General features: G+C 43.1%; 1 protein-coding gene across 1 annotated transcript in view; it reads right to left on the reverse strand.

Annotated features, from left to right (window-relative positions):
* The window catches only part of CFAP251 (cilia and flagella associated protein 251), a 670,115-nt gene that overhangs the window by 111,415 nt on the left and 534,673 nt on the right, over positions 1 to 24,027 (reverse strand). The window contains exon 20 of the mRNA XM_085633872.1: positions 7,594 to 7,822. Coding sequence (XP_085489998.1) covers positions 7,594 to 7,822 — 229 coding nt within the window. The remainder of the gene's footprint in view (positions 1 to 7,593; positions 7,823 to 24,027) is intronic.

A 24,027-nucleotide genomic window follows, 5' to 3' on the forward strand; every position in this document is an offset into this window, starting at 1 on the left:
ACTGAGTTATATGCGCACAAACACTGTATAGTTGGTATTATTGTATATCTGCCCATGGAAAGCTGGTCATATTGGGCAACCAAAGACCTTTCTCAACCTCTGACCCAATAGTTACCTGTTGATTTGGGGGAAAGGAAAACAATTGCGAGCGACAACAAGGAGGGTGGGTCACCTGAGGGGGGGCGCAGAAAAACTAGAAAAACCAAAACTGCACGCAAATCTGCAGCCCAAAACTGTGTCTTGGATCGTATAGATGATCTATTGGTGGAATGTCAAGACATCTTAGCTCCACTGTCTAGCACTCCTATTAATACACCTATGTTAGGGGAACAGCACTCTACCATTGAACATGACTCTGAGCCCAATCAAGCTAGCAATATTAAGCGAATTGCAACCATATTCACTAAGTGCACTACACAAAGCACTGTCCCTAAGGTTCGTGGGAATAACACCGACAGGCAGTGCGCATCTGAGGAGCGAGATAGGGAGGTAGGAGCCTTTCCCTCTTCCACTCTAGGGGCAGGTAATAACTCTGTCAATAGTAGGAATAAGTCATATATAACCACTAATACTGCTCTATCTAACCGATTTTCGCTACTTCAAGTGAAGACAGAATTAACGGTGGATATGCAGGAAGAAGCGCAGGGAGATACTCCACAGTCCAGCCTAGGTGTTGTATGTATGAATAGCCAGAATGAGATCCTTGGGGAGAGGGGGAAGAGGGGATAGAGGGGGAGAGGGGGAGAGGGGGAGGTTTCCAGAGTACAGCATTCAACTAAAGAGAGTAACACCTGTAAGATCATTGCTGAATTAAGAGATGGAGTTAATTCGTTGAAATCACTAATTTTAGTGCTCTCAAACCAAGTGAAGCTTCTTGTAACAAACGAGCAATTGAGAGTAAACCCTAGCAACCTGCACACTAGTCCTCTATCAAATCATGTTCCAGCAACAGATAGTAACTCTTCAGCAAGGCCTATAAGAAATCCAGTTCCCCTAATGTCCTCCCAAACATGTCGCCCATTAGAATGTAGAAATACTAGTCCTCCCAGATTAACGCGGATGGTGAATAGAGGCCACCGAACTCCATATCAGACCCAGGATCATGGTCCTAACAAGACTTCTAAGAGTATTTTTATGATTAATGTGCCTAAAGTTCTAGCGGTAGGCAGACAAGAGGATCACCATTTATTACTCAACAAATCAATCCACTGGATTCGTAAAATAAGGGGGTGTAGATCCATTATTAGGGACAATATTATCTGGGCTAAACAAATTTCATATGGTGCCTCCCTTCCATCAAACTCCATCTAAGAGATGAAAACTTAGTCCACAATTTAATTGCTCTAGAGGCAAGAACCTGCTCCCTGACAACCACCAATATCCAGTTGAAATATAGTCCTTCTGTCTCAGTACAGCCACAAGTACACAGAAGTGTTAGTGCCTTGATGGGGTCTGATTCATCTTTAGCTCAAAATGACTGACTGAGGTGTCACAATTACGACACAAACATCAATTGGGCTCCGAAGATACTCCAACTTGGAACCCCTACAACTGACCACTGAATACAATGCCGCCTTCTTGTTCTGAGCTCCTTGATCCTTTGCATTGTAGTGATGGAACTCAAATAATGGCAAGGCCAAATCAGCAAACTATTCCCCGAGCTCCACAGATGTGCAATGCTTCAGAGAGATGTCATCATACCATCCCTCAAGGATTAGAAGAAATTAATTCAACGTTTCGTGTACTGACGTGGAATGTGGCTGAAATAAGATCTAAGATCGTACTCCCCCACTGGATCGAATATATTGAACAATTTGATGTCGGTATTTTACAAGAAACCTGGGCGATCACACCGGTCTACATCCCCGGGTTTGTTAATTTCTGTCGACTGGCTGTCATTGGTAGACCAGGAAGACCAGCGGGGGGCTATTGACCTGGATTAGGATAGATCTGCTATGCACAATTAGAGAGATTAAAATCAATTACCCCAATATACTTGCAATTAGCCTCAGGGGTGGAAATGGTAGGATGGTGGACATATTCAATGTCTACGCTCGTGGGACCAAGGCAGGCACATGTTCTCCAACCCTCCAAGCGCTAGAAAATACTCTTGAGGAGAGGGAGATATCAATACCTCTGATAGTTGCAGGAGATTTTAATTGTACATACGAACCATTATGCACAATTGACGTATCTGACAGCGACCAGGTAGAGGCATATTGGCATTCTAACCCCCCCCCTCGATTTACCACCAATCAGAAGATGGACACAAACTGCCCTGCAGCTCCCGGCCATAACTCTTGGTTACGGGCTTTGTGCAGCAAATGGCCGTACCAACTCTGATAAGATGGGAGCCAATACTTTTAATAGGACATCTAATATAAGCCGAATTGATTATGTTCTGATAGACATTAGGTTGTGGCCAGAAGTACTGGATATGGTGGTTGGGGAAACAGCTGATAGTGATCATAACCCGCTCTAGCTTTCTATGACCCCAATCTGGAGTAAAACCAGTAACACTTTAGAGATAATGCTCTCGTGTAAGGATTTATATCCCACGAACGATAATAGATGATTAAAGTGGGCACGGGTAGCAAACAAGACCGTTAAGACTGAAGCTAAAAGTCAAAGCTTTCAAGAAAGCATTAATATGCTTCACAATAGAGTTGAACAGCAATATGAGCTCAAAACGGTCACAGACATACACTCAACCTTTTTTATACAGTTAGCTTCCCACTTTACTTGCTCGAGACCTCGTCGTAAGAAGACATTATTCAACTCGCAACATTCTTGGTTTAACCAAAACTGTAAGGAAGCAAGGTCATATTTGGCAGCCGAGATTAAAGCCAAGAATCCTAATAATATAAGATCGTCGAGAAGAGTATACAAGAAAACTCAGAGAGAAGCTAAAAAGGAGTGGGTGGAGGATCGCTGGTCGCAGATCAATGTCGCTTGCAAACGGAAGGATCAAAGACAATTTTGGCTACTTGTAACAAGGGGAGATGCTGAAAGACCTAGATCACCCACTAACAATATCACAGGGGCCGCATGGTTTGACCATTTTTCCGGTATTTATTCTGGACCAGGTGTGACCATCACTGGAGGCTCTTCCCTAGAATTAACCAATTTGCAGCCATATGTTGATCTTTTTACTGTAGCTGATATCACAGAAAGTATTAAGTCTATACTTAAAAACAAAGCATCAGGTCCAGATGGAATACCCGGAGACGTCTTTCTAGCTGATATTCCCAAATGGTCTAATTATATGTAGTTACTAGCCAATGGCATTGCAGCCGGGGTCCCTATACCTCCTTTTTGGAAGGGAGCGGAGGTCATCCCGATCTACAAGAAGGGGGACCGATCGCTGCCCTCAAATTACAGGCCGATAAGCTTAATAGATGGGGTACAGAAAGTTTTCTCCCGTGCCCTGCTTATCAAAATCACTGATTGCATGGAAGAGAATAATATATTATCTCCCTTCCAAGCAGGGTTCAGGAAAAAGTTTATTACTATCGACCAAGTCTTCCGCTTCACCCTATTGGCCTGGAAGTCTGTGATACTAGAGCAGGGCAGTCTTTACACTGCTTTTATTGATTTGAAGTCAGCTTTTGATCTTATCCCAAGGGCCACACTTTGGCAAGTCCTACAAGATCTGGGGTTCCCTCATAACATTCTGGCACTTCTAATACGAGTCCACAAGGGAAATTATGCTAAAGTAGGATGGGGAGATCAAATGCAACTGACCGACTCAATATGGGTTGTAAGAGGGGTGAGGCAGGGCTGCGTTCTAGCTCCCACCTTATTTTCGCTTTTTATAAATGAGGTGGTGAAACATCTAGCGGAAGTCCACACAGATGCTCCCTCATTGGGGAGTGTCAAAATAACTACTTTGCTGTTTGCGGATGATACGCTATTAGTCTCTAAAACCCAGAGTGGCCTTCAACTGCTATTAGATCGCTTTATGTCTTTCTGTGAGATGAGAGGTTTAGAAGTCAACACCTCATAAACAAAACTCCTGCTAATGAATCCCCACAAATCTTTCAAAGGGAAATTCACATTGGGGGGGATCTCATTGGAAAGGGTGGATTCCATCGTATATCTTGGTGTAACTCTCACAGAAAAAATTGCATGGAAACAGCATATTTCAAAGCGAATCCTACAGCAGAGAAAGACTTCTAGGGCCCTAATTTTAGAACACAGGACATCACAAATTATACCGATTGCAGCTCCGCTTCAGATATACGACCAGAAGGTGGTTGGCTCGGCCCTGTATGGGGCTGAAATCTGGGGATATGATCATCTGGAGGGCCTGCTTCTTACTGAAAATAAATTCTTGATCACTCTGCTCCCTCCCCCAGAGAACCCCGCTTACTCCCTTACGGTTAGCCTTGGGTAGAACTACAATAGTGGATAAGGCAAGGCTTCGCCCGCTAATCTTTTGGCTCCGCATTAAAAAAATACCTGAGCTTCACCACTATGCAATTGCTACTGAAGAGGTCCACAAGCTGGATCGTTTCAGAAAAATTGGCTGGTTTTGTAACATCAAAACTTTGCTTTATGAATTAGGTCTGGGAAACCTTTGGGAAGAAACGGATTCCAGCGTATTGCCCAGTAGAGTGTGGGTTAAGTCTTATTATTGGAAATGGGTGGCAGAGAAAACTGTCACATATGCAATAGGAGGTTGCCTCACAATAGAATATATGGAGTTTAAGGTACTTGGAGTGTATGAACCTTATATGGATTTTATTACTGTCCCGCAAGAGAGGAAGTTATTTATCCAATTTAGATTTGGTTATCTCCCCTTGAACTCTTTCACTGCGCATTGGAACAGGGGCTCCTTAGACACACTTTGCCACTATCCATGTTGCTTTGAGACAGAGGAAACGATCCAGCATATTCTCTTTGTATGCCCTCTGTATAAAAACCCAGGATCTAAATGGTTAGCCCTTGCCTGTAGACAACTAGGAACCAGCAGCCATTTAGAGGCACTACGTATCCTCAGAACAGATACAAGGCCACTAATAGTATGTGCAGTGGCCAAATTCCTGGGGAGAATGTGGTTTATCAGGAGGCAGACGCAAAAAATGAATTAAGCACACCTTTTATTAATCTTCATTTAGTATCTAATCTGCATCCGATACTTTGTGTGCATATTAAATTATGATTCATGCCAAAATTACTGAGAATTTGTGCAATATTGTACTCTTGCACATTATACATTAGCACTTTATGTACATTTACAGCTCCATAAGTGTTTTTAGCTTGTCACGGTTTTACCTTGTTGCGGCTGTTTTTATTAACCTGTTCCTCATTTTTAATGGCTTGGTTTTATTATGTTTTACTTTTGTATAAATAACGTCATCCATCTTGACCCACAATACCCAACATGAAAATCCTTCTCTTATCAATATACTGTATTGTACACCTATATACTTTGATGGTCGTAATGACCGAATAAAGTTTGATGATGATGATATATATACCGACAGCGGTAGGGACTTCCAAAAATCTATGGAAGAATGGAGAGAACGCATCGCTCTACCGACGGTGCCCTCTGGGTGTTCAGCGGTTCTGTGATATATTTTCACTCCCAGGTACTCCAAGCAGTTGGGTTCCCACTGCAGGCTGCTCAGTGCAGCCGATGAAGGTCTGTTCGGAGTCATAGGGAACAATCTCGATTTCTGCCAGTTGGCCTTTAGGCCAGGAGGCTACCAAAGTTATCCAAGCATGATCGGAGCCCCCTTCAAATACTCCGTTGTGTTGCTGAGGAATATCAGATCAGCCGCATAGAGGGCTATATGGTGCTGTGTCTCTTTCACCACCAGTCCTCTATAGTCCTGTCTCGCTCGGCATGCCAGGGGCTCCATGTCCAGGGCAAACAGTAGCGGCGATAAGGGGCACCCCTGTCGCGTGCCCCGCTCCACCGCCTGACTTTGGGAGACAGCCTCTCCCATGCGCACCCTGGCCTTCGGATTTGTGTACAGCATTTCACCCACGCTGAGAAGCCACTTTTGAGTCTCAGTGCGTTCAGCACCTCATGTAGAAAGGGCCACTCTAGGCTATCGAAGGCCTTCTCAATGTTCACTGCGAACACCGCGGCTATGGTTCTATGATAGTCCTCAATATCCATGATGGCCAGGAGCCGTTGTATATTAATTGCTGTGCTCCGCCCTGGGATAAATCTGGCCTGATCCGGATGGACCAGCTTTGGCATGTGCGGCAACAATCGGGGTGCTAAGATCTTACTTAATATTTTGTAATCCATGTTTAGCATGGAAAGTAGCCTGTAGGCCATGCGGTCGTATGCTGGCTTTCCTGGTTTCAGTACCGGTACAATTTGGCATTCAACTTCATAGAGTTTCAATTCTTGCTGCTGGCAGAAAAGACAAACTATGGAGGCAGGTCTTGGGTACACTAAGAACAATTTCGAATAGGTTTTCAAACCCACCTGATTTCCATCTTAATAATTGTGTATGTATCCGTATTTAGGGAAGACATGAAATGTAGTTTTTTTGTTTCTAAATTTTCTTTTTCCCCCAATCACAAAATGTGGAAATTGAGATCACCATAATCTATAAGTTTTATATAAAAATGCTGCATTTCCATCAGGGGAGGCTCCACCATGTGGGCGGCGGAGCATCGCCCCACTGCTTTCTCGCAGTACGAGAAGTAGAAACATAAAATGGTATTTTAAATACCATTTTACGTTTCTGCTTCTTGCACTGAGAGAAAGCAGAAGGCAGGGTTTGGTTGGGGGCCGGTGGGTGGGCGGTCCTGCTCAAGGGCAGGGTAAGAGTGGCTTGCACACTGTCTTGGGCGCTGAATGTTTGGTCGGCCCCAGTGCCGGCCAAACCAGTCATACGCACTCTGTACCATAGACGCCTGTGGGATCGGCGTCTCAGCCAATGACAACGCTGCCATTGCAGAGTTGTGATTGGCTTAGGGGAGGGGAGGGAGGCTACCTGTGGCTGTATCCTGTTGTAGAGAGGACGACACAGACCGCCAATGCGGGACAGTCCGGCAAAGGTAAATTAACGTAACTTTTAATTCTTTTCAAATTAAACATCCCCCCACGCGACCCCCTACCCGCAGGCCTCCATCCCACCCGCGAGTCATACCAGCCGGACTGATTTCCATCATAGTAGGGTCTTATTCTGCATTGATGTAGTTTCCATTAACAGAAGGGGTTGACAAAACTTATTAAATATTTTATACAAGTATGTGTTTTTTTGCAAAGATTTACACCAAATGTACTTGGCTGATATTTCACATGATTATTTAAAGTGAGGGTGTACCTTGCATACAAATTCCCATGGAGAAGCAGAAAATGTCATTCTACTGCGGTTTTGCAGTTCATATTAGACACTTTCTGCTCACACCAGCATTCAACGGGTGAAAATGTTTGATAACTAGTGTAATTGTAGAATGGGGGAAAAAACGTGAAATTTACATTCCAAGAAATACAGGAATTTCATATGATTTCGCACAGGTAACAACAATTTCACTCTGGCCTAATCAATAGGTCTGCAATAATTGCTACGTCGTCAAAGACCGATATCGTCGCACCTCAGTGCAGAAACCATAGGCACTCACCCTGAGTTTGAAGTAGATAAAGCAATTGTCCTCGGTCCATAGCCCATTCCCCGTTCTCGTCTTCCATACCCAGCACTTTGAATGCCTGCTGCAGCTCAGCCATAGAAATGCCAAACGCTGGTCGATGGTTACAGTAGAGTCGTAGCAGTCCGTCAAGATTGATGTCTGTCACCTGCTTTCCAGTATTCACATACTCACTGAATTTAACTTCGTTTAACATATCCTCAATCTAAAAGGGAAGAGAAGACTACCACTGTTAAAGGGTTACATCATCCCACAAGCTGATCACCCAAGATGTGTCCTAGGATCAACTGTAGGCTGACCTCCCTAAAAAAGTCAAGCTGCTTTGTCATACAGTGAGACAGAGTACCATAATGTACCTTGAAATAGAAATGGGCATCTGGGTGAGGCCAAACGATAAGTAACACGGTCTCAAGGGTTAATCTATAAGTTGGCAAAGTTTCAAGCAACGTGAGGAGCAAACTTCAAAGAGGCTTTTGAGATGTGTGAACCATCAGCTGACTGTAGTTTAAGTTAGGCTTGTTGGCAGGCCTGCAGAGTGGCCATTCTGTTGCTTTCGTTCCTTTTCCCAACATTATTGCCAAGGCTAACTGTGGAGCTCAGTGAAGTCCTGGGTATTAGATACTGAACAATGCCTATGCTGTGACAAACTTTAAGGCTAATAAGCATAACAATGGTCCAATGGGCCTCGTTGTTAGCATAACGATGCGTATTAAGTCAGAGTTAATGGAACATATTGACTTTTCATACACTAATTGATGTAAAAATTACACTAGAAGCCACTTTTAATCTTGCATTTGTGTATTTCTTATATCGTATCTTACAGGTGCATAAAATAAAGTGACAAAAGTGCAGATGATGCAGTGCTCCCTGAAAAGGAAAACAAATATATACAAGATTGTGTAAAAACACTGTACAAAGTCCTGGGTTATATTTTAAATCAAGGCAGTAAGGAGCCTGTTGATGATTTCTCATGTTATTCCAATATGAGGTAATCATAGTTCAATCAAGGATGGGTTGTTGAAGTTTCGACCAAATAGTAGACTAACAAACAGGTCAAGACCAAGGGGCATATGTATCAACATCTCCATCTGCGATTCTCAAATAGCGATTTTTTGAGAATCGCTATATGAGAATTGCAAAACGGGATGTATCTAAACATTCGCACAAATTTTGCGAATTCTTACAATTCCTTAATTGCGATTAGCAAATTGCGAAATCGCAATTAAGGAATACCTTCCCATTCATTCCTATGGGCCAGGAGGCCCATAGCAATGAATGGGAAGTCTTTCTCAATTTGCGAATCGCTATTTGCTAATCGCAAATTGAGAATGTTTTCAAAGGTGCAAGGGTGTCATGATGACACCCTGATGCACCCCTAAAATCAGCATGTGTGCGCATATGGCGCACATACATGCCCTAAGGGCATGTATGTGCACCACATGGCACTTTGAAAAATGCCAAAAAGTGAATTTTTCAAAGAAATCGCAAATTACCACCAACTTGAAGTTGGTGGTAATTTGCGATTTCTTAAGGAGAAATCGCACAACTTGGGTGCGTGTTACATAGCATTTAAGGAATCGCAATTTGCGATTTCTTAAATGCTTGCGCAAACTTAAGAAGTCGCAAAATTAGCGATTCCTTAAGAATGCGCTGCTGAAATGCCTCATACATCTCATTTTGCGATTTTGTATTCGCAAACGCTGTTTTTTTGCGATTCGCAGCGTTTGCGAATACAAAATCGTTTGATACATATGCCCCCAAGTCATCCATCTAAAGCAGTTTTTTTCAGGGATGTAATACAGAGACTGTATATTGTGAATCATCTGCTTCATGTAATGGAACGTGTATCAGAAATTTTCACAAACCTTTCCGTCCTCCATACTTACCTTCCTTTCCTTCCCCTTTTGTATTCTGGGTATTTAAATGTGTTTTCCATGTATTGATCATAATAGGTGGTGGAAGTTCATATTGTTTTAAACGTACATCAATTTGTGAATGACTGAGTTACAGATCTGGTGATTGTAGATCATGGATATAAAATTGGGTGAATTAAACTGAGTATCACCTTTTAAAGACACCGCCTCCTATCCTGTTATCCCAGTTTCTACAGCTTCCATATTTCAGACAACACAGACTGCAACATGCACGAGTTCCAATAGTAACCTTCAATATTTCACAATCATGCCTTTGTACACCACATAATGGGGACTCACTGCAACCACTGTGTGCTTTCAACTCAAATGAGGCTTTGTCAAGGGGAAATAGGATAAATAATATGGATTTCCTATGTCGCCCTCGTATGCTTTGCCTCAGTTATCCACGAGGGAGTCTTCCACACATGGTCTTGGAAAATGAATCAAGTCCTTAGTCCAGTGTCTTTACAGCTCTCTTAATAAATTCAGATCCCACTCACTTATAAATCCTCTATGTACTGTCTTTATCTCTTTCAAGAAAATGGAACGGTATCAGACTATAGCAGAAGCATTCATTAGTTTGAGTAAAGACCTGGAAGACTGAGCCTCGTATAGGCCTATCACTTAGCTATATTAAGATATTAACAGCATTTGCATGCATCAAAATATCAGTCATAGATCACATCTGGTATAGTTTGAATATCAGAAACACATGACTGTTTCAGTATTTTGTCCACTTCACTTTATCGGTCTGGAATTTCAATAACATCTTAGTTTTTAAATTTTAGCTTCAATATCCAATCACTCCCTGGTTATTCTGAGGCAGAAGACAGAATTACGCACAGCTCCAAACTTGAGAAGAATGAGCAGTCACAGTATACTTCAAATTACATCATTTGATTGCATTACCAGGCTCTTGAGTTAGTTTCTTCTGGAATCAAATGGTGCTACCAATCTAGTTTCACGATTGATACAATCCTTAATACAGTGAGTACCCTTACCTTCCGACTTACACGCTGAGAGCCTGATTCACAAAGGTAAACTTACACCCCTGTGCAAGCTTCCTATTTTTTTGGTATTCACAAACTACAGGGTTAATTTAACTAACAGTAATTTTATGACGGCAGAGACTCCGCAATCATGGCGGAGACTCCGCACATAAAAAACATAAGCCTGTGGTATCTTTTTAGGTGCAGAGTTCTCTGCCCCGCCGGTGGAGTCTCTTCAGTCGTAAATTGCTATCTTGTAAAATTAAAATTGTAGTTAGAAAATACCAAAAAAAGTATAAACTTACACAGAAGTGTACGGTAACCTAGTGTATCAGGCCCTCAGAGCCTTGTGTGTGAATACCATATCTGAAGAAAGTTTGAGATTTATCAGAAATTCATGTCAACATCGTAAGTGGTAGGTGGTGACTATGGATCCATTTTTGTCTCAAATTAAAGGATTTGCTAAAGGTTACAATTAAATTAAAATTTGCTCAAAATGGCATCTGAGATCAGAATGCTTCATGTTTGTTCATAATACAAGGCAAGACCAGAGCTCACAGTACAAGTAAGGCTCACGATTTGTACAGATATTTACATAAATTCATATTGATCTAGATATAGAATCAATGTGTTTTTGGTCTGTACATCATTTATTAAGCTTCCAATATTGACACTAATCCTGTTGTGTAGTTCGTACTAATCCATAGGATCTGCGCATTGTTTGGACAACATAAACTAAGGGCTTGGTGTCAAGACTGTTTCCGGACACCCCCGCAGGATATAGTGGCCTATATACCAGCTAGCTCACAGGGCCAGTTTAAGTCCCCCTAACCTACCAAGGAGTGGACAGTTTCTGGCAACCACTGAACACGACAACCCTGATTACTCAGGAATCGTGGCAACAGTACAGAATCATTCACTCAGTCACTCGTGCTTACTTTTTGTCAGAGGAGTATACAGAATACACAGTGGGACGTTTTCAATATATTTATTGAACCAATGTTCTTCTTGTATAAAATACATGTGCAGCAATGATTACGAGACCGAAGCTAATAAAGGAGATTACAAGCACCAAAAGGGTAAACAGTAGATACATTTCTACCATGGTGCTGAAGCAATGAATATATGCAGGCATATATGCAGTATGGTAACCTAACGTGCTCCTACGATGCAGACCCTGCTCTGTGTACCTAGAGTGTGTATGGGTGTAGAGCCAAGAATCCCCCCTAGGGACAATCCAACCCAATTACCTAATGGGAGACAGTAAAGACCCCATCTTGGTCTTGAGTTAGACATCCCTTACGGAATGTCAGATCGGTGCGTGGTGATTTCTCAGCATGCAGACTCTTTCGGTGTTAGCAGAAGTGCCTCCTCTACCAATCTATCGAGCTGCTTATCATTTATAATAAAAATCAGCCTTCGTGCTGTGCGTGCTAGATTAGTGATGTTAAGGATATGTAGATAGCGCTATCACTCAGTGGATGCAGATAGGACAACTTTTGTACCTTGTGCACAGAGAGGCCTAGTACATGATGTTCGTGATAATGTTATGCAAAGCTAGATGTGTAAACAAAGTAGTTTCAGAGAAACTAATTCAACATTGTCGTGCATGCAAATGCGTGCAAAAGTTCACTGCTGAAATGTTATTTTCTAGGACAAATTAAGGAATAAGCTGCCTCACTACATGTGCCTAACTCGAGAATATAACAATCCATTCGGTCAAGGCTGTGCAGACTGACAGCATTTAACTTAAAAAAATACAAATGCCTTTCCATGTAGCTCGTCTGAAGTAATTTCAGTCTCTTTTCAACTTACCCTTCCATCCTGATTAATATCACCACTAACCACCTCTGAGCAGGAACCCCGAGTCGTTTTGCTGTTTGTAAAAAGACTATTTATATTCCCAAAATACATAATTTCCCAGACCAATGTTGCTTGTGAGCCTAACAGTGACTTGATGGATCATTGGTTTTGGACAGGAATAAGGAAAAAAAAGTTTCCTTACCTACAACTTCAGCTCTCCAACATTGGCATCTTTCATAGATGCACAGTAATTCCAAGTCATTAAACTGGTAACCCCCAGAACAATGTTAATACAGCAGTGCACCCATTACACTCAATAACACTGAATTTTCATGGTGTATTTTCAACCTATCCATATTATTGGAAAGGATCCAAGTTACAACCAGTCAGAAACCAGCAACCTCAGCAGCTGTCCTTCAAATGCCAGATTTTCTACCCCACGTTCAAGACAGAAAAGCTCTGTCCAAAAGAAGGCCTTCTTAATTTTGTTTTTTTAAAGAAAACATCTTTATCATCATGAGGTGGGTCAAAATAAATCACTGTTCAGGGCATACAAAGCATGTGGATAGAAGAATACCTGCATGGATGAGCCACATTCAAAATGCCTGTACTGCCTGCATCCCAGCCATAACCCAAAGAAGTGTTATGCCTTCAATACCTTTTCAACAAAAACACTAAAAGACAGAGAAAGGTTAGCCTTAGCTATTTTGGAAGAGAAAATGGAAAGGCTTTGTCAAAACAACAAGATAAGCTTACTATGGCTTCCTCTTAGAAGTCTTTGTCAAATATTTCTAAGCTGGCTTTATGACCTTCTGACATATTTTCACACATTTAGGAGAATGTTGGAGTCCACTGAGGAAGAGCTTGTGTAAAGGCCCAAGATGGTTGAGGTTGGCTCTTCATTTCCTCCACAGTTGATGAGGAGACCTGTGGACCTGACTAACAAACAGGCAAGTCTGTTAGATACAACATTTCCTTGCTTGCCAAAAGTAATATTACAAAAATGTGAGGTGAGGCTGAGAGAATGGTGAGGGTGAATATAAAGGAATTCAGAGCAGGGGCCCAATGAGACACCTATCTAAGCATTCATCAACAGATTCACTATAGTCATTGGGATAAAATAAAGTTTACATGGAATGAGAAGCAATGGTGATCACTGTGATCTGGTAAATGAAGTTTATTTCCTACTGATGTTGCATGGTAAGGTCAAACTTGAAAAGAGTCTTTTGAAGTTCATGAAAAATGTGGTAAGATTACGTGACACCTTGAATGAGGTGTGCGTTGGAAGAGGAGTAAATGAAGAACATGTAAATAAAGTTAGGTCATGCAGAATCTGCGATCTGTATGTTTCAGTTGCTTTTAAACATGAAATAAACAAAAGAGTATTTAACACCCCACGAAATGGTGTGGACAATTGTACATTAGGTGAACGGTAGACATTCTGATTTTCAGTGAAGTCTCTGACAGTCTTGCCTGGAAATGAATATGGAAAGAATTATGGGCCAAGAGAAGTGAAAAACCCAGTAATACAAAGTGGAGGCCCTAGGTACATGATGTACCAACTCAAGATCAATTTACCCAGCTAAAACAACTACAATTGCCAGACCAACATACACAGATAATCAGGCAGACATTTTCCAAAGGATTTATAGACTCAGCAATATTGCTGAGAGCAAGAGAACCCCTTCTCTGTTGAATCATACTGCAGCATCAACAGTGAAAAAGAGAAGGGCCTTGTTCACAGACATCATATGTGAGGTGCTAATTATAGTGCTTAGGTAAGTGAATCGATAGAGGATTTGATACAATTACAGAACCTACTACACTGCACCCAAATCAGTTCACCTCTCTGCTATGGTTTTTCCTTCACCTCTAACTATACCGTAATATATATGTGCTCCTTTGTCTACCACAATATCACTACACCTACCTTCATCCCTCTACCGCTAGGACCACTACCTATATCTGAGGACTTCTGCCCCAAATTGCACCTAGGACTTTTTTTTAAGTTTCCCCATGTTTCTGCCGAAAAAGGATTGCCCATGGCTTTGTAAATAGGCAAATTAGAGGTTTCACCAATGTGAGATCATCAGGTTAGAGTTCCCCATTTTGGTTTGTCTTCAAAATGAGGCAGAACTCTCTTTCTTGTCTGAAGGCCAAGAACGCTTCTTTGTTAACTTAAAAGACTCTCTCAGAAGCTAATGTTATGGATAACATGAGTTATAAACTTAATGTAATCCTCACACATCCCTGAAGCTTCCTGATTCCTCCCTGATGAAAGTATGTAGGCTGCAAGAACCCCTGAAAAATAGGAAAAGGAAAGGAATAAGAAAAACACTTTGGTACTTGTACAACTTCCTCACATTTTGGCCTTGTTTGCTGAAAGACAGCTTAGTCAGCAAACATACTATACAAAGACAAAGGAAAGGTCATAAACAATGTAATAATAGCTTTGCAATAACACTCCAGTATGCAGTGCAATGTGCAAAGGAGAGCTGGAGACCTATTAGGTGCTGGAATAAGGGAGGTAGCGGCTGGAGGAATCAAGAGAAGCATTTCTGGTGAGATCAAAAGGCAGAGGTCTTCTGGTGGAAAACTACCAGCAAAGCAAAGGAAAAAGCTTCAAGGAAAATAAAAAGGAAAGGTTACTTATAGTGGAACCCTAGGAAACAGGGGGGAGCAAAACAAAAAAGGTACAGAAAGTAAACTGGGTGAGAACTGGTATAATGAAAGGAGAAAACAATGCATGAATCCAAGTTGCAATTTAACTAGTGGATATCTGGAGGGTTCATCACCCTAATTAATCAAATTTCACCTTTTATTCGGGAGCCCACAATAGCTTCTCTCGCATCAATTACATCCTCACCCCTTCGGTCTAGGTCAGATATATCCACCAAATTAAACACCTTGCAAGAGGTATTTCGGACCATTCCCCAATATGGGTGCAGATCGAGCCAGGGAACAGTAGCAGTACTCGAGTAGCACCTATTAATCCATGGCACCTTCGCAATCCGAGAATCAAATACAAGCTCGCCCAAGAAATTGATCATTACTTTAAAGAAAATTAAGGGGCAGTTGATTTGGCACAGACCCTCTGGGAGGCCTTCAAGACAGTAATATGGGGACATGCAGTATCTCAGATAGCAGGCGCAAAGAAGGAGGGGAATGCAGAGCTACTCTGATTAGAGCAGGAGATAGTAAAGTTGGAAAATGAGGCCACCAGACAGGAGGGGCAGGACAGCGCACACACTCTCAAACTTAAGCAAACCGAGTACAGAGATGAAGCGAGAGAGCTGGCAAAAGCATTAGACAGACACAAGCTGGGTGCATTTATGAGTTGGGAGATAAAGCTGGTAAATTGTTGGCCTGGCTTGATAAGAGTGAAATGGCTAGTCGGCTGGTCACGGAGTTGGAAGGGCACACAAGGGACAGTCTTAGGGACCCACAAGACATTACTAACGAATTCGCTAGGTACTATGAACAGCTTTACACATCCAAAGTTACTAGGCAGGATAGCGAGACGATAGAACTGCTGTTAGAAATGCAATTACCGACGCTAGCAGAAGACGATAAAGCCTCACTAGACAGTGATCTCGCCCAGGAGGAAACAGCCCAAGTCATCCGGGCTCTACAGTCTGGGAAGGCGATGGGACCAAACGGGCTGCCCATTGAGCTTTATGAACTGAAACCAGACAGAATAGCCCCATACCGCAATTCCATGTACGAGGAGAGCCTGGAGAAGGGATGTCTCCCGCAAGTTCAGAGGATAGCCACACTAGTATTTATTCATAAGGAAGGGAAACTGAAACATAAGTGTTCTTCGTATAGACCCATATCATTGCTCAATGCCAAAATGAAAATACTGGCTAAGCTGCTGGCCACCAGATTGGCCTGTGTGATCTCCGGACTGGTCCATCCGGATCATTCTGGCTTTATGCCGGCCAGGAATACATCACTGAACTTGCGACGATTGCATGGGGTTATGGGAAGAGTGGACACTTTAAGAGAGGATGCGGTGGTGGTGTCATTAGACGCCACCATGGCGTTCGATACTATAGAATGGCCGTACTTGTTTGCGGTTTTGGAGAGGCTGGGCTTAGCCCTAGATTTATAAGTTGGGTGCGACTCCTGTATACAGAACCGCTCACTCAGGTTGTGGTCAATAACAAAAAAACTACTGTTTTTCATCTTTACAGAGGGACGTGTCAGGGGTGTCCCATATCTCCATTACTGTTTGCACTAACGCTGGAGCCTCTAAGTTGTTGGATCCGCAAGGACCCTATAATTAGAGGATTGAGATGGGTAGAGGATTGGGAGGATCGCATATTCCTATATGCTAATAAAACATTCTGTTATATTTGGCATTGCCAGAGAGATCATTGCATAGCGTTCTTAACATCTTCACGAATTTTGGTACATTTTCCAGGTATGCAATAAACTTGACAAAATAAGTGATATTTGTGCTGAATGGCAACCCTTCCATCCTTCCCAGGGATTGTCAAGTGACAATAGCTAAGGACGCGTTCAAATATTTAGGGCTGTATATTACTAAATATCCTAAGCTATTCTACACTACCAACCTGTTGCCCCAGCTGCAGCGACTAACACACGATGTGGAACATTGGAAAGCTATTTAAGATGATGTAATTATCGCGCTTTCTATATATCCTTCATAACTCGCCGGAAGTGGTTCCTGCGTCTTACTTCAAAGCAGTGGAGAACGCGCAGAGAGCCTTGCTCTGGGGCAATAATCCGCCACGAATATCATTTCCGAAATTGGTGCAGAGCTGGTATAACGGGGGAATCGGGTTACCCAATATCAAAAAATATTATTGGGCTGCCAAATTAGCTTCCATCAATCATTGTATCTATCGGCCCCATAATGATTCAGGATATGCGATGGATAGGTGGCTTTTGCCAGGGAGTAACTACACGCGAGCATTGTATTCCAACCGTACGAAGCTAGGGTTGACAGGGCCTACATATCATGCGGTCCAGGTGTGGCACATGGCGCAAAAAAGTATGGGATGGGCAAAGACCATAACCCTGGCTAACCCATTGTGGGATTCAGAACAGCTGGGATCCCTTTGGAGATCGAAAGGCTTTGATAAATGGGACGCTATCGGGATATCACGGTTGGGAGATCTCTGGAAAAAAGGGGAAGTGGTGACTTTCGAGACATTACAGCGAGAGTATGAGCTAGTGGAGAACGAAAGATTCAGGTATGTACAGCATGCATTGAAAACGATAGTGCCTCGAAATGTGTCAATACCGGAGGCTTCGCCCCTGGAGGATCGGCTACTGGATGGGTACATGCCACATAAGGCAATTTCGCTGACCTATTCCAAGCTGATCAACAACTCCCCTGATCCACTTCCGCAGCTCCGCACAAAGTGGGAACGAGATCTTATGGAATTGGATGTGGAAGAATGGCGGAAGACATTGGCGTCACCTAAAGAGGTGGCGATATCATCAAAATTGAAGCTAGTACAACAAACCTCCCTGCAGGAATTGGAGGTGTAAGGGCAGGATTTATCAATATATTGCAGACACTATTTACTGTAAATGAAGCAACTGTGTTATATTTATGTGGGAAGAAAAGTGATTAATGAGTTACTTGTGAATCTGTATTGTTTACTGTTTGTATTCAATAAAAAGAATTTAAAAAAAATAATAATCCAAGTTGCCATGTACGTCTCCTATCAACAGCCCACATTTGCCAACTTTAGCATTGAACAAACTTTACCCTAATTCACACAGCAGTAAACCAAGGCAAACCGTAAGTGAGCTTTAGAGCTACTGCTTCCACTTTCCAAGTTTCCAGAAGCCAGCCTTCCTAAGGCTGCACCCTCCTTCTTGCCTCAGCTTCCCAATACTTCAAATGTACCATGAGTTATCTGATAGTCCTTCGTTTCTTTCATGGACATTCTGCCTCAGCTCCCAATTATTGTGTATATTTCTGACAGTTCCTTTAAACCTCATCCAGACGCTTAGAGCCCCTGAATGTGTTTTTGATGGAGTTTCTTTTTGTCTTTTAAGGTTATTTTAAACATTGTTTTTATGTTGTTACATATGCAAAAAAACATATAGCACGAAAAAGAAAAATGTGTTTTGTTATAGTACAATGGATTAATTTCCCTGGAATATGCTGCCAGTTTCACAAACATCTTAGATTGCAGGTTATTGTGTAACACAAATAGTTCTAAATTGAAAATAAGCAAACCAATTTCCTACTCCTAGTCCTTCTAACTACGGTGGCCAAAACCAGGCCACACACCTCTAAGACTGTGATGTGACATGGCACCAGATGTAGGTTTGAAACAGCCTTCAGAGAGTGAAAGTGCATTGCCTGCATTTCTGATGTGGAGGGAGTAACTCTAGGCATGGAAGTGAGGAGGGATCCAGACTTAAAAATTCAATATGACAATTTTAGGGAGAATGATAAGTGCTTCCTGAGCACTGAAATTTGATGATAAGGGAATTAAGTTGAGAAATTGGGGAGTGGAGAGCCCCCCTACAAATAGGGAGTGGGTAGCCCCTCCTTCAAAGGCATGCAGGGTCACCATGTTCCTGCCTGGAGTGATGGAGGTGTAGAGGAGATTGATTGGTAGGAGCCAGGTCATCTACTGCCAGGCTGTCTTGGTATAGATCATTCACAGATAAACGAGGACGATTGGTATACCTTTATCTATTCTCTCTCTATTGTGGTGAAAACCCTGAAAATCTGTTGTTGACTCCAGCCAGCTCCCAAGTTGATAGAGAGGCTATGGCAGACTCCCAGATGGCAGCAGTATTGTCTGCAATAATCTGCAGTATGAAAACCTCTAGGGTTGGCAGCCTCGATGGTCTTCCATCCGTGATCTTTAAGAAGGATCCTAGAAAGTAGGGCCTAATTATGAGTGAGTATTTCAAATGAGTAACATATTCAGGCATCCTCCCAGACTCATGGAATGGAGCCAGAGTGACGCCTATTCGTAAAAAAGGCAAAATGGATCAGCCTGATAACTATCGTCTGATCTGTTTACTCGATATTACTTCTAAACTCTTTGTCCAAACCTTAATAAATTATCAAGCTACCTGGGTTTTTGATTGGGTTCGGGAAGAGAGTGAGCACCTGGGATGCGGGAGCGGGAGCACACTGGGGGGAGGGGCCACGGGGACAGCAGCAGCAGGAAAGAAGGGCCAGAAAAACAGAGGCAAACAGAGAAAGGCAGAGTAAAAAGTCAAAAACAGAAAAAAGAAAAAGACAGAAAAAACTGAAATAACAAAAAGACAGAATAAACTGCAAAACAGAAACAAACAGAAAAAGACTACAAGGCCGCCACCACGACTCACCACCATCTCATCAAATCAACTAAAAGAAACTTCATTCAGGACAGACTTCTCTCCAACTCCCACAACTCCAAGGAACTCTTCGCCATCATACAAGAATTCACCAGACCCTACAGTGAAACTACCGACGTCCCTCCCTCCCAAGACCTCTGCAACAAACTCAGCTCCTTCTTCCATCACAAGATTAGGATGCTCTACAACAACTTCAACGACCAAGACCATGGCACCGACCAAACAACCCCACTAGCGACGCCATCAAGCCGACCCTTCTCAACTCGGCCCGGTCACCAGAGAAGACACCGCAAAGACTATGAAAAGCATCTACTTAAGAGCACCCACTGACCCCTGCCCGCCGCACATCTTCCACATGGCCGCCACCGCCATTGTAACCAAACAATCAACTGCGCCCTCGAAACAGCCACGTTTTCCAGCGACTGGCAACGCGCCAAAGTCAAACCCCTCCTCAAGAAGCCCTTCGCAGACCTGACAGACCTCAAGAACTACAGGCTCATCTCTTTTCTCCTCTTCGCCGCCAAAGTCATCGAGAAAGTTGTCAACACCCAGCTAACAAACTTTATAGAAACCAACATGATCCTCGACTCCTAGCAATCCGGATTCCGCAGCAACCACAGCACCAAGACTGCCCTCATAGCCGCCACTGACGACATCTGCATCCTCCTCGATCAAGGCCAGACTGCAGCTCTCATCCTACTAGACCTCTCAGCAGCCTTTAACACCGTCTCCCACCACACACTAGCCGCCAGACTCCATGATGCCGGCATCCATGGAACCGCCTTAGACAGGATTTGATCTTTTCTCTCAGGCAGATCACAAAGAATAAGACTCTCGCTCTTCCTCTCCAAACCCACAGAGATCAGATGCGGAGTACCCCAAGGATCCTACCTCAGCCCCATGCTCTTCAAAGTCTACATGGCCCCACTCGCAACTATCTTCAGAAAACACGGACTCAACATAGTCTCATACCCCAACAACACCCAGCTCGTCCTCTCCCTCACCAAGGAACCCGGCATCACCAGGCACAATTTCTAAGAAGGAATAAAGGATGTCGCATTCTGGATGAGCAGCAGCTGCCTGAAGCTCAACTCGGACAAAAGGGAAGTCCTTATCCTCGGATCCACCCCCTCCGCATGGGACAACACCTGGTGGCCCCCGCCCTCGGAAACCCTTCCACCCCTACAGACCACGTCCGCAACCTCGGCATCATACTCAACTCCTCACTCACCATGAACTACCAGATCAACGCTGTGACCTCCACATGCTTCAACACCCTCCACATACTCTGCAAAACCTTCAAATGGATCCCCCCCGAATCCAGGAAGACGTTCACCCACGCACTCATCACCAGCAGACTGGACTATGGAAACGCACTCTATGCCGGAATCGACAAAATACTCCTCTGCAAACTCCAGACAGTCCAGAATGCCGCAGCCAGACTCGTACTCAGCATCCCATGACATGACCACATCACCCACCACCTCCGTGACCTCCACTGGCTCCCAGTCAAAAAAAATAACCTTCAAACTGCTCACACACGCCTACAAAGCCCTCCATAACACCGGACCCCAATACCTCAACAAAAGAATCTCCTTCCACGCCCCCAAGAGAAACCTCCGCTCTGCCGACCTAGCAGCAGCCACAGTCCCCGCATCCACAGGACCAGAACGTTATGCAGATCCTTCTCCTACATCGCAGCCAAGACCTGGAACAAACTCCCCCTCCGCATCAGACGAAGCCGGACACTGAACCTAATCAGAAACGATATCAAGACCTGGCTCTTCGGATGACCATGGAGCTGCCCGTAGCCCCCCTGCCTTGAAACCCTCATGGGTAAGTAGTGCGCTCTATAAATCCCTGATTGATTGACACCGGACTCATTCCTGTGGACCAGGGAGGTTTTAGACCAAAGCACTAAACAATGGACCACTGTTTTTCACTGTGGGGTGTTGCAAGGAGGTCAATTGAGCTGGTAAGTGGCCTTTGCTGCTGCTTCGTTCACTTCCGGGCAGCATACAACAGGGTGTATAGGGGCACACTTTGGCAAAAGCTTCAACAGTGAAATATATCTAAGGCCTTGTTAAATCTTTTGATGAGGTACATAGTGATAACTGGGTACAAGCTGATCTGGACGGGTTAGGTAGCCTGTTGAGGAAAATCCCGGTAGCGAATGGCTTACAACAGGGATATGTTCTAGCTCCCCTGCTGTTTAGCCTGTTTATAGTGGACCTCCCCAGACTTTAAGTGCCACTCACAGTTTTCCACCTAAGATTAGGGGTAGGCATATTAGTTGCCTTATGTATTCAGACGATACGGTGGTGATGGATCTTAAGCCTATCGGGCTCCAATGCAAATAAACGCACTAAGCTGTATTGCCTTGAAAATAAATTAACGATTAACACTGAAAAGACAAAAACCCTGTTCCTTGCAAGAAGAAAAAGGAGATTCACTTGGTTTCCAGGCAATGCATGGTTGGAACAGGTCCAATGGTACAAGTATTTGGGTATGATTTTCTCAGATGATATAAGATGGGACAAACACCTGGCTACCCAAAAGCTTGTATTGACAACTTGAATGGCTTGAAAAGGTTTGATTGTAGATATGGCAGCTATACCTTTGAGCAATTCAGTAAAGTCGTACAAGGTAAACTAATCCCCCAGGCCATATACAGAGCTGTGGTGCTGGCAATGGATAGATGGGGCTCATGGGAAGGGTTTGAAGGTAGTATTATGAAATTATTCCTTGATTTACCAAAATATGCAATGGTTCAAGTTACACGGAGGGGGTTGAGAACTGTAGCCTCGAGTTCTCAGGCTGATGCAAAAGCCCTACGTTTTTATTTTCTGACCAAACATGAAGTCCTCGGTAATACATTATCAGTGTTAGTAATGTCAATATTCCCTGGTAAAATGAACAGTAATGCTGTATAGAAGTGGGTCCTAAACTACCCCAGTTGGTTCCGGTTCAAGCTGCTTCTCGGCCTGAGTCCAGCTTTTTTGTTTTAGGACTGGGATTACGGATAGCCAGTCTCCCAAATGTGAAGAACAAGCCTTGCTGGAAGAAGCTGTGGGCCTGCCAGAGACCCAAAATACAGCAACCAGTGCCCGAAGAGAGTTACCCTCAGAAGGAGCTTCTCAATGGTTCAAAGAGAACTGCATTCGCTGCCCATTAAAGATAGGATTCAAGTCCCTCACACTGGCATACAAAGCTACTTAAGCACCAGAATATCTCAGAGACTACAAATGTGTCCGCTTGAGAAGGAATTACAATTACAGAATAAGATGATTAAAGCAAAACCTAACACATAATTCCAGAGCTGGTGCAAGATGTTTTCTAGTAAAAGGGAAGATGCCTGTAGAAGAATCTGCCAGAAGACCCGTGCTTATGCTCCAAACTATAACCACTTAAAAATGTGTCTGCTGAAGATAGCTCAAAGTGTAGGATTGAGATGCACTGGGCAGGTAGTGCTATATAAATACTAATATTGATGCTGTTCTTAATGATCTCTGATGCACAGGTTCTTTCTTGTCACTCATTATTGAGATCATTGCACCTAATCATCAGGTTCTTAAAGGTCCATTATTTTATTATAAAAGCACTTTTGAGTTTGTTCCTCCTTCTCTGTTTCCTTTTCCACAATGTGTAGCCTTCCGCCAAGGCGTCTCTATTTCTTCACATGTTAGCCAAGCTGAGTACTGGTTTCCTATTTTACATCAATGCATCTTATGATGAGGTCCTCATTTAATTTCACTGATCTTCTCAGATCAGACCACAAGCTGCTTGTGGCGAGGCCATTCACATGGCACTTCACTGTCTTGCTGGGCTGCACCATCTGAGCAAAGGCTGCTATCCTGCTCAGCAAAGAAATGAACGATTTCATGAGACAAAGCTGTCTGTTGTAGTGTTTGTTGGATTGTGGTGATATTTCCATTTATGTAACAGTTTTATACAGCCCCTCCATTCAATAGGGCGCTTTACAAAAAAACTAGAGTCAATACATTAGTAAGAAGACATTTAGATAAAGGGTAAGACATTAAAGTTCAGACACATCAGGTCGGCTACATCATAAAATCAATACTTATTTCAGGATGAGATGGAAAAGATGAGTTTAACTATTTCCTGATTGAAATAATACTGGACCAAATTCTTTGACTCACTATTGGGGAATCCTAGAGGTTTGCTCCAAAACCTGTGAAAGCTTGATCATAAACTTGGGAGGTTTTGAATCTTAGAGCTTCCAGATATAAAAGAGATCAAGCTCCTGAGACCTCAATGAACTAGATGGCCTGGCAGCAAGGTATATTTAGAGACATACATTTAGATGTGAAGGACTGGATTCGATTGGATCCAGGACAATT

This window comes from Triturus cristatus, chromosome 11 (assembly GCF_964204655.1).
Source record: "Triturus cristatus chromosome 11, aTriCri1.1, whole genome shotgun sequence".
Taxonomy (NCBI): Eukaryota; Metazoa; Chordata; class Amphibia; order Caudata; family Salamandridae; genus Triturus; species Triturus cristatus.